The sequence below is a fragment of the Oryzias melastigma genome, linkage group LG5, assembly GCF_002922805.2.
Source record: "Oryzias melastigma strain HK-1 linkage group LG5, ASM292280v2, whole genome shotgun sequence".
Taxonomy (NCBI): domain Eukaryota; kingdom Metazoa; phylum Chordata; class Actinopteri; order Beloniformes; family Adrianichthyidae; genus Oryzias; species Oryzias melastigma.
The window spans coordinates 13943879-13958196 of record NC_050516.1 but is presented as its reverse complement, the minus strand read 5'-3'; the positions used below and the strand labels follow the sequence as shown (position 1 = coordinate 13958196).

Below are 14318 nucleotides of genomic sequence, written 5' to 3'. Positions count from 1 at the left end.
TAGGGTTTTTATTCAAATGTTTTGATCATTTTCTGTCTAAGTTTGTTCTCTTTTGATTGACAGAAGGAAGATGATGATACCGCGTCCACCATGAACCACAGCATCCTGCTGCAGGAGCGACCAATCAAACAGACTGTCACCAGGTGGGGGGCGGAGCCTGAGTTGTTATGTGTTTGTTGTTGTTTTGTATTAATTCTGTTTTTTGCCTGACCAGGGAGGCTCTGACGCTCCTGCTTGACACGTTCCACAATGAAGCCGAGACCTTCCTGCTGTCAGAGGTGCAAACACACGTGCACACCCCTCCACGTACAGTCGAGCACACACATGTACAGACACCTGTGCAAATAGACATGCGTGAATGCAGCAACACATGTACAAAAACAATTTTTTTAAATAATATTTGAAACAGGTTTATATTTTGAAAAAAAAATACTGTTTATTGCTGTAAATTACTGTTGATTTTGGACATTTTTTTTTACATTTTTCCACATTTCACTAAAAGTTTATTTAAAAAGGAGATTAATATGAAGAAAAAAATGGTAAAAACTTGCTTTTTTTTGAAGGTGGAGCTGGCTCTTCACGTGGAGCGTCTCGTCCAGTCAGTGAAGGCGCTCTGTAGCTCCCTGGCAGCCGTGGAGACGCCTGAGGTGACGGCAGCCCTCAACCAGCTCCCAGCATGCCCTTGTCGCCTGCAGCCCAAAGTCCTGAAGGTGTGTGGGTAAAAAAACTGAAAGTCTTGCATTCTTTTTAATGTATTGCCATCTTCCTCATGCTTCCTCTCCATCTGCCCTCAGGATGCCTCAGTGCTGGCTGTACGAGAGAACAGAGGTATGTGGCACAGACGTGGCTTCTGCATGAACAAGCTCATGACTGCGAACGCCACAGGCTTTCTCACAGGGAAAGTTTGAAACAGCTGTTATCGAATCTGCTTCGAACTCTTTGCAAGGAGCTTCAACCAGGTTTGGTTTGTCTTTATTTCAGAAAAAGTGGTGGAGAAGCTGACGGCCACCATCTTGGATCTGGTGGAGCTCTACTGCAGCACGTTTAACGCCAACTTTCACACGACGCCGCAGAGCCGCGGCTGCACGGCGCCGGTGCAGGAGGCCGGCCTCGTCAACAACGTGCTGTCCTTCAACGTGTACGCCGCCCACCGCATCCCCATCACCTGGGCTGCCAGGTACAGCCACACGGGAGTCAACTCCTCCCTCCAGATCCAAACAGAAATGTTTGATCGTCATGGAAACCATCTTCCTGCAGCAAAAAACAACTTCAGAAAGAGAAAATTATTAGTAAAAAAGTTTGAGCTGAATTTCTGCTTGAAATAAGCACAGAATATTTATCTGCTCATCAGAAATAGTTTTCTCAGCATCATGACACCACTCTTCTGTTCTGTCCTCTGATTGGTCAGCTACGAGGGCTTCTTCTTGTCCTGCTCTCTGACTCATGGAGGGGCGGAGCTCTGCGCACCACAAAACACCAGCAAACAGGCTGTCAGCAAATATCTCTTCCATCTGGTGGTGTGGGACCAGAGGTGTGTAGCTGGGCCTCATCTGTTGTGATGTCACATCACCTGCACCCTATCACTGAACCCCTGACCCTCCCCCACCCCCAAACAGGGTGTGTTTTCCTGTTGAGATCAACCAGCTGCCGCGGGAGTCTCAGCTGACCGTGACGCTGTACGCCACCCCGCTGCCGCCGCCTGGGGGAGCAGAGGAGAAGGGGAAGCAGCGGCGCAGCATTGAGGCTCTTGGCTGGGTCACTATGCCGCTCTTCAACTTCAGACAGTGAGTCACCGTGAAACAGAATCAGAAATTCTCAGCATTCAACAAACTAAGACAAAGGAGTGGATAAAAATGACAATATCAGCTGAATCTTCTATTGAGGTAACCACATGGCAATGATAGGAAGGTCAGATTTTATACATTTAAAAGGGTCTATTGCAGAAAAGTATAATCAAAAACATTGTAAATGTAATTTAAAGTCTAGTTAGTGCAAAAGACCTTCTGAGTTTTTGGCTTCATCCATGAGAAACATGGATGACCATAAACCATAAAGGAAAAATCATACAGTGGGGGCCAGGTTTCTGCTTCTTCACTCTTTTCAGAAAGTTTAAAAATGATGGTCAATAATAGTTATGTATTCTTGCCCAAAATATAATAGTGTTTTTCATACTGTGCTTATTGTTACATTTTTAAAAATTAAGCTTTTTTTGTGCCTGTCTTGCAAGTCTGGCCCAATGATATATCATTCTTTTTTTAATGTTTTCAAATGATACATGTGTAGACATATACATGTGGTTGTGTTTGTGTGCACAGTGTGCTGACATGCGGCAGGAAGTTGCTGGGTTTGTGGCCTTCTGCACCGGGGAGAAGCGGTAACGCCCGAACCAGTTCTCCCAACTTCAGCCAGCCGGACAGCGTGATCCTGCAGGTGAGAGACTACAGCTGCTCTAGTGACCCAGTCGACTGTCTGGGTCATTCCACAATCCAAACTCCTCAAACCTTGACGGGGCATCATCAGCATTGGTGTCAGAATCCAGGCCTCGAGGGCTGGTGTCCCACATGTTTTCCAACCTGGAAAAACCAGCAGAAGGCCAGTCCTCGAGGCCTGGATTCTGACACCCCTGAGCTCAGTTTGCCTCAGACCAGGTTGGGTTGATGGACAACACAAGCCTGACATGCTTTCACTCTGTATGTTTCAGAACATGAAATTCAATCAGACATTTCTGCTCCCGATTTAAAAAAGAGGGGGAACCGACATACATAAATAACTGACAGCAAATGTCTTAATCTTTTTGGTAAATTTAGACTTGGTAAGATTTTTTCTGAAGCTTGTTGGTAAACATCATTGGGTTTTTTTTAGCTTTAATTGGTATTTTCCTAAAATTATAGTCTGGTTTTTGGAAGCTCTGAGACTTCTGCTATTAAGATTCTAAGTTATTTTCCAGTATCTAGATTTAAAAATGTCTTTTTTTTTGTTTTGCAAACAATAGCACTTTATAGTTTCTGTTCCTAATTTTAACAAACCAAATACTCTTTCAGTTGTTCAAACTTAGTCATAAAATCAGCTCTTACTGTCAGATTTTATTGTGCTTTTATCCTTCTCTGTTTTTTGTTCTTTTAGCAGTCCACGTTTCTTTAGTTTTTATTGCTTTGTGTGCACTGGTCAACTTTTGACTTGAAAAGGATATGTCTTATGTTTTTTTCAAAATAAAAGTTATGAAGAGCAGTGAGGTCTGGAAATATCTTAGAACTGACCATTCTCCTTTTATGTCCTCATTAATATATCCATCAGGTGGACTTCCCCACCTCCTCCTTTGAGGTCTGCTTCAGCACCCCGGCCCCAGCAGACTTCTGTCCTCAGTACGAGTTCAAGAAACTGGACACCATCAGTCAGATGCAGCTCCAAGACGTTCTGCACAAGAAGGCTTTCTTCTGGTTAGAAAAACACAGACATTTGTCGTGTTAGACTAAAGTGTCAATTAAAGTTTCTTTAACCGTCGCAATGATCTCTAAAAAAAAGACTCGGAAACAGCAATGGTTTTGTTCAGCTTTTGTTGTTGTGTTTGTAGGTTGACAACAGACGACAAGCGGCTGCTGTGGGAGAAGAAGGCCTTCTGTCAGGGGGAGAGCGCAGCACTGCCGCTGGTCCTGGCCAGCGCCCCCTGCTGGCAGTGGGCGTGTCTTCCAGAGATATATGCGCTGCTGCGGCAGTGGGCGTGTCTGAGCCACATGGACGCTCTGGGACTGCTGCACGCCTCGTACGTGTTCACCTACACCAGTTAGACGCAGAAATGTAGGCGGAGTCGGGGCTCACCTGTAGTGTCACCTGGATCTTTTAATTTACAGGGAAAAGCAGCTATTCCTGAAGGCTCCTCAAACTATTGTTGCTTAGAAACGAGTTACAAGTTACAGGTTAATTCACTGCTATCTTTTTCTGCATGTTGCAGGTTCCCTGACCAGGAGCTGAGGAGGACGGCGGTCCAGTGGATGGACTCCATCTCAGACCCGGAGCTGCTAGACTTCCTGCCACAGCTAGTGCAGGTAAACTGGGAAGGGGGCTTCACAATGCATGAGCAGTCAGGTTTACTTTCTGGAATCAGTTTGGATGTGAAGTTGAAGTAGGAAGAGAGATTAATTCAAACCAGCTGAGAGCTGAGTACTACCATCTATTAGCATGAAAGTTCTGGATCGTCTCAGGTCTTTTTTTATTTGGAATGCAGAAGAAACTCATAGATTTGTGGATCATCCTCAGAAAGACTGCACAGTTCATTAACACAGAAGGGAAATAATAAAATAGATCCATAAGATTCTGTGAAAACCTTCCCCTCATTTCTGCACGTATTTATTTGTTTTTTGCTGAGTTAAAGGTCAGAGTGTACATTTTAAGATTTCTTTTGTATGTAAATGCAGTTGGAGGTTTTGTTGTGGTAGGCTCATAAATCCATATGTATACTATGTTCCCCAAATTTTCTATAAAATATTTTTTAAAAGGCAGTATAAACAAAGTAAGGATTATGTTTCTAGTGTCACTGCTGCTCCTTGATAGAGGATACGGTCCAACAAATGCAAGAAAAAATGACTTCATCTGTCCCTTTTGTCTGTCTCATCATTGCAGGCGGTGAAGTACGAGTGTTACCTGGACAGCTCTCTGGTCCGATTCCTCCTTCGCAGAGCGATTGGAGACATTCGGATCGCTCACTACCTCTTCTGGTAAAGAGATGTTTGATTCATTCACCTTTCACACAAGCAGACGGGCTCAGTAGATCTGTGGAACATGAGGGCTTAAAGTGAAAGTGTTGGAGGGAAAGAGCTTCACTTGAACTCTTTATGTCACCGGAGATGTCACTGGCTACACCTAGATAACACACACTCTTTGATCTATCGGAACTCCTTCACCGTTCACTCGACGCGGAGAAAAGCAGCTGATTTACACTGATAAAATAGGCACTTCACTACAAGGCCTGTAACGAGTATCCGAGTACTTGGATATTCACTTGGATATTCACTGTCTGCTCCCAAGAAATACGAGTACAAATATTTGTGATGTCCAAGATTGCTAATTCTCAGTCTTCATAAGTCTAATGGAGTAAAAATATCACTTCAGGCTATGTAGTTATTGTTCTAAAATGCAGAATAATGTCAGATTTTAACTATATAAACTAAACAAAACTGCATGTGTTATTGTGACTGGAAGAAAAAAACCTTCAAAGTAAAGTGTAACTAGCTGTGTTTCCATTACACACATGCGCAAAACTTTATTAAAATTCTAGAAATCTTGAAAAAACTCAAAATCGCAGTCATACTTTTTCCATTAAATCATAAATTATGAGAATACACACAAAACAATTAATGCGATAAGTCATTCAAAAACATGGAGACGGATGTGAACGATACTTGGATTTACAGCAGATACATTCACATATCTGTCAGAGCGCTAGTGCTCATCATCACCTATCAAAGGAGACGGTTAAGTAACAATCCACAGCACTACTCACTTCTGTAAAGTGTTGTGTATCAGTGTAGCTGTTTTCCACTTCAGAATTCCATTCATTTTGTTTTAACTGTATTTTATTTTGTATTGATGCCTTTTGGCCCAGGTCTCCCTTGAAAAGGAGATGTAGTCTCAATGGGATTTCCTGGTAAAATAAAATAAATAAAAAAATAAAATAAAATAAATGTTTGAAGAGTTACGGTTGTTGGAAGAAAACAACTTCCACCACAGTTTGGTGTTTACTGACAGCTCAGATCCTGTTTCGGTTTAACCTGTAAATGATGTGTGCGTGTGCACGTCAGGCTTCTGAAGGACAACCTGCAGGACAGTCAGTTCAGCGCCCGTTACCAGCACCTGCTGGCCGCCCTGCTGTGCTGCGTGGGGCGGAGTCTGAGGGATGAGTTCGACCGACAGTGCTGGCTCGTCTCCATCCTCACCAAAGTCGCCCAGAAAGTTCGCGACGCCACGGCGTCCAGCAGACAGGTGAGAGGCTGTCAGTGCAGAGATAGAAGAACTTCTGTCTGAGCTTACCAGCAGGAGGCAGTAGTACATGTGTGTGTGTTTGTCTTCAGGGTGTTCTCAGAGAGGCTCTGGAGGAGGTAAAGAAGTTCTTCCACCTGAACAGCAGCTGTAGACTTCCTCTGAATCCGGCACTGGTCGTTACTGGAATCAAGATCCAGGTACTTTTAAATACACACTTATATACACTCATAATAAAAGCAGAATATGGAGGGGTTTTTTTCTGTTTTTCAGTCGTGTTCATTCTACAACTCCAACGCTGTCCCGCTGAAGCTCTCCTTCCAGAACCTGGATCCTCAAGGAGACAACATTAATGTCATCTTTAAGGTAAGCCTTGACGCACCTGCTCACCAGGTGAGGCCACACCTGGTTCCCCTGTATGAGCTGACGTCTGGTCCTTGGTTCAGTCAGGGGACGATCTGCGTCAGGACATGCTGACCCTGCAGATTATCCGCATCATGAACAAGATCTGGATCCAGGAGGGTCTGGACATGAAGATGGTCATTTTCAAGTGTTTCTCCACAGGCCGAGGGCGAGGTGAGGATACGGGCGAGCCATGGAGGGGGGGGCGTGTTTTTTTTGCTCGTTCTGACAGGTGTGTTTTACGGTTGTCAGGTATGGTGGAGATGATTCCTCAGGCGGACACTCTGAGGAAGATCCAGGTGGAACACGGAGTCACGGGATCCTTCAAAGACCGAACGCTGGCTGACTGGCTGCAGAAACACAACCCCACTGAGGAGCAGTACGACAAGGTGACACACAGAGAGAGGCACACCTGTGATGTTTCTAGTACAGTTTAAGGTTTTATTTTTAAGTGAAGATTACGTTTTTGTGTAAATGAAGACGAAGCAGCTCAGATTCTGTAGGCAGGAAGCAGGTGTCTGAGCTTCAGGAAGTCCCTCCCCCTCACCTGTCTTTGCCTCTGCACCTTTCAGGCTGTGGAGAACTTCATCTACTCGTGTGCCGGCTGCTGCGTGGCCACCTACATCCTGGGCATCTGCGACCGCCACAATGACAACATCATGCTGAAGACCAGCGGTCACATGTTCCACATCGACTTTGGGAAGTTCCTGGGACACGCCCAGATGTTTGGAAACATTAAACGGTGAGAGCTGCCAGCTGTCTTACTGATACCTGGAAAGCTGCAACCTTTGGTCAGCTTTAACCCTGAGAGGAGGCGTGTCCTTATAATAACCCCACCCCCCTCTCGTGTCTGTTCTGCAGAGACCGCGCCCCCTTTGTTTTCACCTCTGACATGGCGTTCGTCATCAACGGAGGAGACAAACCGTCCAGCCGCTTCCACGACTTTGTGGATCTTTGCTGCGAGGCGTACAACCTGATCCGCAAACACGCACACCTGTTCCTCAACCTGCTGGGCCTGGTGTGTGCAACACACATACAAATTACTCGCATGAACAAACACACAACAACTCACATTAACACACACAAAGATAATACACATAAATAAAACTCACATAGATGACACACAAAAATACACCCACAATCTTGCATTAATATACACAAATAACACACTTACATTAACACATAGACACACATGAGCAAATACACACATATACTAAGAAAACCTTGCACTAACGCAATCACACACAGAAAACACACACACAAACTTGCATTGACACACATAACACACATACAACACATGAATAAGCACACATAAAGCACACTAACACACAAAAACATACACACTAACCTCAAACTAACACACACTGACTGATAATACACAAAACATACACTAAATCCCATATTAAAATACACACACAAAGAGCATGCAAACACACCCCAACTCACACACACCAAACACACACACAGAGATAAGGCACACGAACAACCACACATAAAATCCACATATACAAAAAGAAACTTGCATCAACACAACAACACATAAACAAACACACAAAACACCCATTAAAAATGTGTATTAACACAGAAACACAACACACACACTGTTTCAGGACATGCTGACGCAGTGTGTGAATAGGCACACATAAAGCACACTCACACTAAAGACACGCATGCAGATGACATAAATGCTCATAAGATTTTGTGTAGATTTTCTTTTAAAGTCATTAATCATATTTTTTTTAGATTTTAAAAGTAAAGAAGTTTTCATTTGATCAGTTAAAATCATAACTTTAACTGAACAAATGAACGAAATTAAAAGTACATGTACACATTTCATCAGAATATGCTGATTCAGTGAATTTGAATTTGTGACACACAAAGACGTGGATACAGAAGAGCCCAAAACCACACAGTTCATCTCAGTTTGGACTGTGAAACCAGCAGCCTCTTAACAGCTGCTGAAACTTGTGTTTTCCTGTGCAGATGTTGTCCTGTGGGATTCCTGAACTGTCTGATCTGGATGATCTGAAGTACGTCTACGACGCCCTGAGGCCTCACGAGACTGAAGCCGACGCCACCATGTACTTCACCAGGTCGGATGCTCCAAAAATAAAGAAATACAATTTTCTGAAACTAAAAATGTAATTGCAGCAGAATGGTATCTGGTAGGATTTAGAGCCGCCCTCACCCTCCTGTGTTTGTCACTCCTGCAGGCTGATTGAATCCAGTCTGGGCAGCGTTGCCACCAAACTCAACTTCTTCATTCACAATCTGGCCCAGATGAAGTTCGCCTCATCAGAGGAGCGCCCCACTCTGTCGTTTGCTCCCAGAGTTCACACGGCGAAGAGCGGCGGCGTCATCAGGAGCCTGTACATCTGCACACACATCCGCACCTCCAACACCAGCAAAGGCTACGTGAGTCCACCTCAAACCCAGCAGGGAGGATCAAGAGCTCGTGTTGACAGATGGCGCTGTGTGTGTGTTAGGCATATGTGGTGAAGGTGGAGCGTGACGGTCAGGAGGCGCAGCTGGTTCAGAGGACATTTGAGGAGTTTCATGAGCTTCACTGCAAGCTGAGGCTGGTCTTCCCCTCATCCAAGCTGCCCAGGTAGACCAGCACCTGCTGCCAGAATGACAGAGATAAGAATGAAACCCCTGTCTGACTCTGCCTTTTTGCCCCGCCCACAGCTTCCCCAGCCGTTTTGTGATCGGACGGTCCCGTAGTGAAGCAACAGCTGACAGGAGGAAGGACGAACTGAATGGTTACGTGTGGCACCTGATCCATGCCGCACCAGAAGTGGCACAGGTGAGGTTTTTTTTGTCACCTGACTCCGCCCCCACAGTACCATAAACAAATTTACTTTGCATATAGGTTTATATGTTGCACAAAAAAGTCTGAGGGAGCCTGAGAGCTGTTGGCCTTTCAAGTGTTATGCAACATGCACACTGGGGCAGGTGATTTTGAGCAGACAGTGTTCACACTGGACTGTTGCTACCTGATATAAGCGCATGTGAAATGGCGAAGCAATAAGTGAATCTTGCTCCAGGCTTTTCCTTTCACAGCTCTATTCCGATACATGAAAGACTTGGTGTCATAGAAGTCTGGCCGGATACTGACTGCAATCGATTTCTTCGTGATAAAGTTTTGTTCTTCCAGGTTTTGAAAAGACGTTACCCACACGTCACAACCAAATCTGACTCTCTTATTTGTCAAAGTTTGGCTGGTTTAACTTTTGACACACGTTCAGTGGATGCATGTTTTCTACGTACAGCCAAAAAAACGGACTTAAAAACACTACGTCACAAGAGTTTTGAACGTAGAAGCCTGAAACACATGTTTGCATAGACTTTTCATTGAAAGCGGTCGCTTGAGAGCACTTTTCCGAGTCCGGTGTGAGCTTAGCGTCATAGAAAATCCTGAGACTCAAACAGGAAGTTCAGTTGAGAGTTGCACTGACTTTAAATCACAGAAAAGACAGCAAAGCTTCAGCTGGCTGTTTGAGCTGAAACATTCAGTGAAGTCTAGATGGAGCGGAGAAGAGGAAACTCAAAACTTCAAAAGCTTTGAACCAAACCTACATTTAAAAAAACCATCATGTCTTTTTGTATTTTTTTGTTAAAATAAAATCAGATCTAATAGCTCTAAAGGTTGATGATTAGCTTAACCAGCCACTGATTATAATAATCAACTTTAGCTAAAGTATTACTACTTTTATTACATTACAAACAGTAGATATAAAAAATGCACAAAAAAGACACAGATCAGCGATCATCTCGGTACCAATCAGATTAGCATCCATGTGGTGTGAATTAACTGAGCTTCATGTTGTTTTCCTGGGTGTTTATTGGCATCTTAATCCACTAAAAGAGAAGAGGAATTTTTAAAGTTAAAGAGCTTTTTACGTGAATTTCCTTTGGTTTTGAAGGTGGCTGCAGACTGCATGGACCCACAGCTGCACAGAAGTCTAAAAAGTGTTGCTGCTGCAGATGTTCTGTTAGTTTCCTTTAATAACTTGCAGAATCGTCTAACACTGTCGACAATTCTAATCACAAATGCTTTTAATTGGTGAGAAAATAGTAAATCTGCAGACTTTTTTTTGTCTAAACTACAAAAAAAGTGATTATGTTCACAGCGGATGTCCATGTTGAAGAAATGCTTTTATTTTTAAGGAACTGGTCTGTGTGTGCTGTCGTTTCTGTGTTGTTTGTGCTTCTGTTTGTGTTGTTGTTTGTGCTCACTTTCATTTTCCCTTTTAGGAGTGTCTCTGTGTCAGCAGCAGGTGTATCAGCGCGCACACTCGCTCATAGGGTGGGTGTGGACGCAGTATCAGAGCCCTGCAGCTGGACTCTTAGCTTCTCTGCACAATCAGAACTCAGAAATGTTGCTAAGACTTTTGCCAAACACTTTCTGATCTTCAGCGAAGTTCTGAGTGTTGGTAACATGAGGAACCAGATGTTTTCTAGTCACATTGTAGCGCAGGAAGTCAGAAATCACAGGAAGGAAGAGTTGGATGGTCAAGCCTTTGAAAATGTGTGTTTTGTGCATCAAAATGATGAGATGTTTGTGTTTCAGTGCGACCTGGTCTACACTTTCTTCCACCCGCTGCCTCGGGACGACCGAGCAGTAACGACCAGCACCAAACCTGCAGGTGGGTAACGGAGCGGATGAGAGCCTCATCAGCATCTCAAATGTTGTCTCCATGGCAACCACTCACTCCTGTAGTTTTAGTTCCACCTGTGCCAGTAATGCCAGCTACACCACTACCTCAGCTTACAGATAAAGTGAACATTCAACATGTGTCTGTGTTGTGTCTCTGGATTGTGTGTCTATGTTTTGCAGAGATAATGTGGTCTGCGGCTTCAGGAAAAGAGCTGGGTGAAGTCAAACTCTCCATCTCCTTCAAGAGCGAGAAACTCTTCATCATGGTGATGCACATCCGAGGACTGGTCAGTGTGAGCTTGTGTCGTTGTGCAGACGTTCTGCATGATAAAACAGTTGTGAGTTTTTCAACATTTATAGAGGCCAGTAAACACAGTGCAAGCACAGGTACAGCAGAGATGGAGCAATGAAAAAAAGCGTTTGGAGAATTGTTTGTCCATTTAACACTCCAAAGGGCAACGCTCAGCATTTTAAATGTGAGTGAAAGATATAAGTACAGTATAATGTTCCTGTTTGGTTCAGAGATGAGTCAGAGCAGAATCTAAACTGAGTCGTGATGATTAAAAAAATTATTATTGAAAAGTTTTGTTTCATGTTCAGGCCCAGTTTATCGACATTTTTAACTAACTAGTTCTGAGCATGGGTTATGCAGCTCAACAACTCAAACAGCTTAACTCTCATTATGGGACTGAACTCTGACAGGACAGCTGAATGTAATGTGCAAAGAAGGAATGAAAGACATTTTTGAGAGGTGAATAACAAGCACGCTGAGCAAGCAAAAACGGGAGTAGTTAAAACTGAACCCAGAGGAACTCCTTTAAGCAATCAGACAATTATTTCAGTTCAGTGAGAACACAAAAAATGTCCTAGAAATTCAGTCTGGCTGTTTTTAGAGCCGACCTAACAACTCTATATGATCCACAGCCGTTAAAACTACAGTACTGTGTAGAAGGTATTTTTCTTGAAAGCAGATAAAACTCCAGTGTTAGGCAGATATTACATTTTTTGTTTGAGGGGCAACAATGAAAACAATAGGACTCGTCTATCATCCCAGAAAAGACAGAAAGCATGTGGTTGCTACAGACCGGTACTGGTCCATGGGACAGTTGTTATTGGGCCACAGAAAATAAAAACACAACCTGCATTTTCTCTATTTGATTTTTAATCTGATTATGAAGGATGTTTTATTTTGGAAAACTCCTGGATTCTCCACCATATCCGACTCATTCTTGATGCATGTCAAGTCGCCGGGTCATATCTCAAAAATCCATTCCAAACTTCTTAAAGCAGCTTCACCGACCACCAAATTGAAGCTCCAAGATACCAAAGTAAAAAAAATGTACTTGGAAAGTTCACAGGAAAGAGCCAGTGAGGAAACAGAAGGAGATTTCAAAATAAATGAAAGCTGCATTTAACAGTAAAAAACCAAAAGTCTTTACTCCAAATATGAATTTATTACAACAGATGTTCACAAGCACCATAGTACTGATGCATAATACTTGGCAACTGGCTGTTTATTGTTAAAAGGATGCTGCAAAAAACGTTTCTCAAACAGTGAATTCACATTTATGATTATATTTAGAAAATACCAGCTTAAGTGTCACTTTTTAATTTTTTTTTTCCTTAAAAGTCTGATTTCTTTAGCTTCCACTTCGATACTTATGGGTTAAAGAAGAATCTACACCACATTTTAATTGCTCCTACACAAAATCTAGTGAAAAAGTAAAGGTGAAAAGTATTTTACAGATGAAAATAAACTTTACCCTAAAAAGTTAAGGGAAACTGGAAGCTAATATATATATATTAATATTAAATCAACCTGAAAATATTTTTTGATAGTAAACCAGTCGGTGGCCAGAAAAGGTTTGGAGACCACTTCTGTAGACCATGTTTGTCACTAAGGCTTCTGTTTTTAAAGTTGTTTAACCATTATCATGATTGGACCACCACTCGTTTTCTGGGTCTGCTAACCTGCTTCTCTGTGTTTGTGTGAGCAGCAGCCCCTGCAGGACGGCACAGACCCAGACCCCTACGTGAAGCTCTACCTTCTTCCAGACCCCCAGAAGATGAGTAAGAGGAAGACGAAGGCGGCGCGCCGCACCTGTAACCCCACCTACAACGAGATGGTGTGTAGCGTTTCCTTGACTTGCCCTGGTGTCTTCTGACAGCTCTGACCCCCATGTGTCCACTGTGGTCCTCAGCTGGTGTATGAGAGGATCCCCCGGGGAGACCTGGACCAGCGCGTGATCCACCTGCGGGTTCTGAGCGACGGCGCCTTCTGGGAGAACACGCTGCTGGGGGAGACCTTCATCCAATTGAACAGGCTGGTCCCGGGCCAGCACTGGGTGGACTGGCATCGGCTGAACGGAGCAGGATCAGACTCCGCCCAATGATGGACAGAACAGGTTCTCCTCTGGAGGACGCTACAGTAAAAGGAAGTCCTTTCAAAGTAAAACTCGGATGGCTGTCAGTCCTCAGAATGAGGGCTTTACCCAGACAACGATGGCCCTGATCCGTCGCCTTAGATGTTTGTTTATTGCATTTAAAACAGCAAGAATGTTTGATGGACCAGGTTCATCCCCTCAGTCTGACCACTGCTTTAACCTGAGATTAGCTAAGTCGAACTAACCTTATCTAATCTGAACTTGAGTCAACAGAAACTCAAAATGACGAGCTCTCTTCATGTGATGGCGTGTTTTGCGTCATGCTACGTGTTCAAGGAGCAAAAGGAAGCATTTAAGCGCTGTGATGTCCCTCATGGGCCAGCAGGGGGCGTAGGAGCCGAAGGAGCTGCTGCTTAGAGGAAAAAAAGGGACAAGGAAGAAGAGCACAAAGAAGGAAACTAGTTATTTTTTACCTGCAGCATTCAAGCAGCTGATTGGCTCCATGAGCTGCAAGAAAAACATTCAGCTCATATGTTGTGCATTTTGGAAAGTTTTGCGTCTGTGTGTCTGCCCCTTCGGGGGTCCAGGCTGCAATAGACGATGGACCGAAGCGGGTTTGGTGCGCCTTTTGGGTCAGAGGTCAGAGCAGCTTCAGAGCTCAAACACTTTACTCAGAGTCACTGTCAGATCTGGGATGTGATCGGATTGATCCAAACTAGCATTAAAATAAAAGAGGGAGTCTCAGAAGCCCCGCCCACACGCCTCCACACAACATTTTGAGTCCTGCTGCCGTCTTTGACCTCTGACCCTTTCTACATAACTAGATGAAAATGTGACGAGTTTTTCTTTACTCACTGAACTTTTGCACTAAAGAATAAACTTGAAGTGAAGAACAGAAA

The 14318-nt window shown here is 43.7% G+C and overlaps 1 protein-coding gene across 2 annotated transcripts in view; it reads left to right on the top strand.

The window, feature by feature from the left end:
- The window catches only part of pik3c2b (phosphatidylinositol-4-phosphate 3-kinase, catalytic subunit type 2 beta), a 27728-nt gene extending 13410 nt beyond the window's left edge, over window positions 1-14318 (top strand). For both annotated transcript variants that reach the window (XM_024269726.2, XM_024269727.2), the window contains exons 7-33: window positions 64-143; window positions 215-278; window positions 564-710; window positions 795-828; window positions 982-1177; window positions 1409-1531; window positions 1617-1784; window positions 2316-2430; window positions 3295-3437; window positions 3572-3760; window positions 3950-4043; window positions 4618-4712; window positions 5796-5976; window positions 6066-6173; window positions 6247-6339; window positions 6420-6549; window positions 6628-6764; window positions 6948-7117; window positions 7237-7393; window positions 8359-8468; window positions 8589-8790; window positions 8862-8983; window positions 9064-9181; window positions 10949-11024; window positions 11216-11322; window positions 13033-13161; window positions 13237-14318. In XM_024269726.2, coding sequence (XP_024125494.1) covers window positions 64-143; window positions 215-278; window positions 564-710; window positions 795-828; window positions 982-1177; window positions 1409-1531; window positions 1617-1784; window positions 2316-2430; window positions 3295-3437; window positions 3572-3760; window positions 3950-4043; window positions 4618-4712; window positions 5796-5976; window positions 6066-6173; window positions 6247-6339; window positions 6420-6549; window positions 6628-6764; window positions 6948-7117; window positions 7237-7393; window positions 8359-8468; window positions 8589-8790; window positions 8862-8983; window positions 9064-9181; window positions 10949-11024; window positions 11216-11322; window positions 13033-13161; window positions 13237-13428 — 3480 coding nt within the window. In that variant the 3' untranslated portion in view covers window positions 13429-14318. The remainder of the gene's footprint in view (window positions 1-63; window positions 144-214; window positions 279-563; window positions 711-794; window positions 829-981; window positions 1178-1408; window positions 1532-1616; window positions 1785-2315; window positions 2431-3294; window positions 3438-3571; window positions 3761-3949; window positions 4044-4617; window positions 4713-5795; window positions 5977-6065; window positions 6174-6246; window positions 6340-6419; window positions 6550-6627; window positions 6765-6947; window positions 7118-7236; window positions 7394-8358; window positions 8469-8588; window positions 8791-8861; window positions 8984-9063; window positions 9182-10948; window positions 11025-11215; window positions 11323-13032; window positions 13162-13236) is intronic.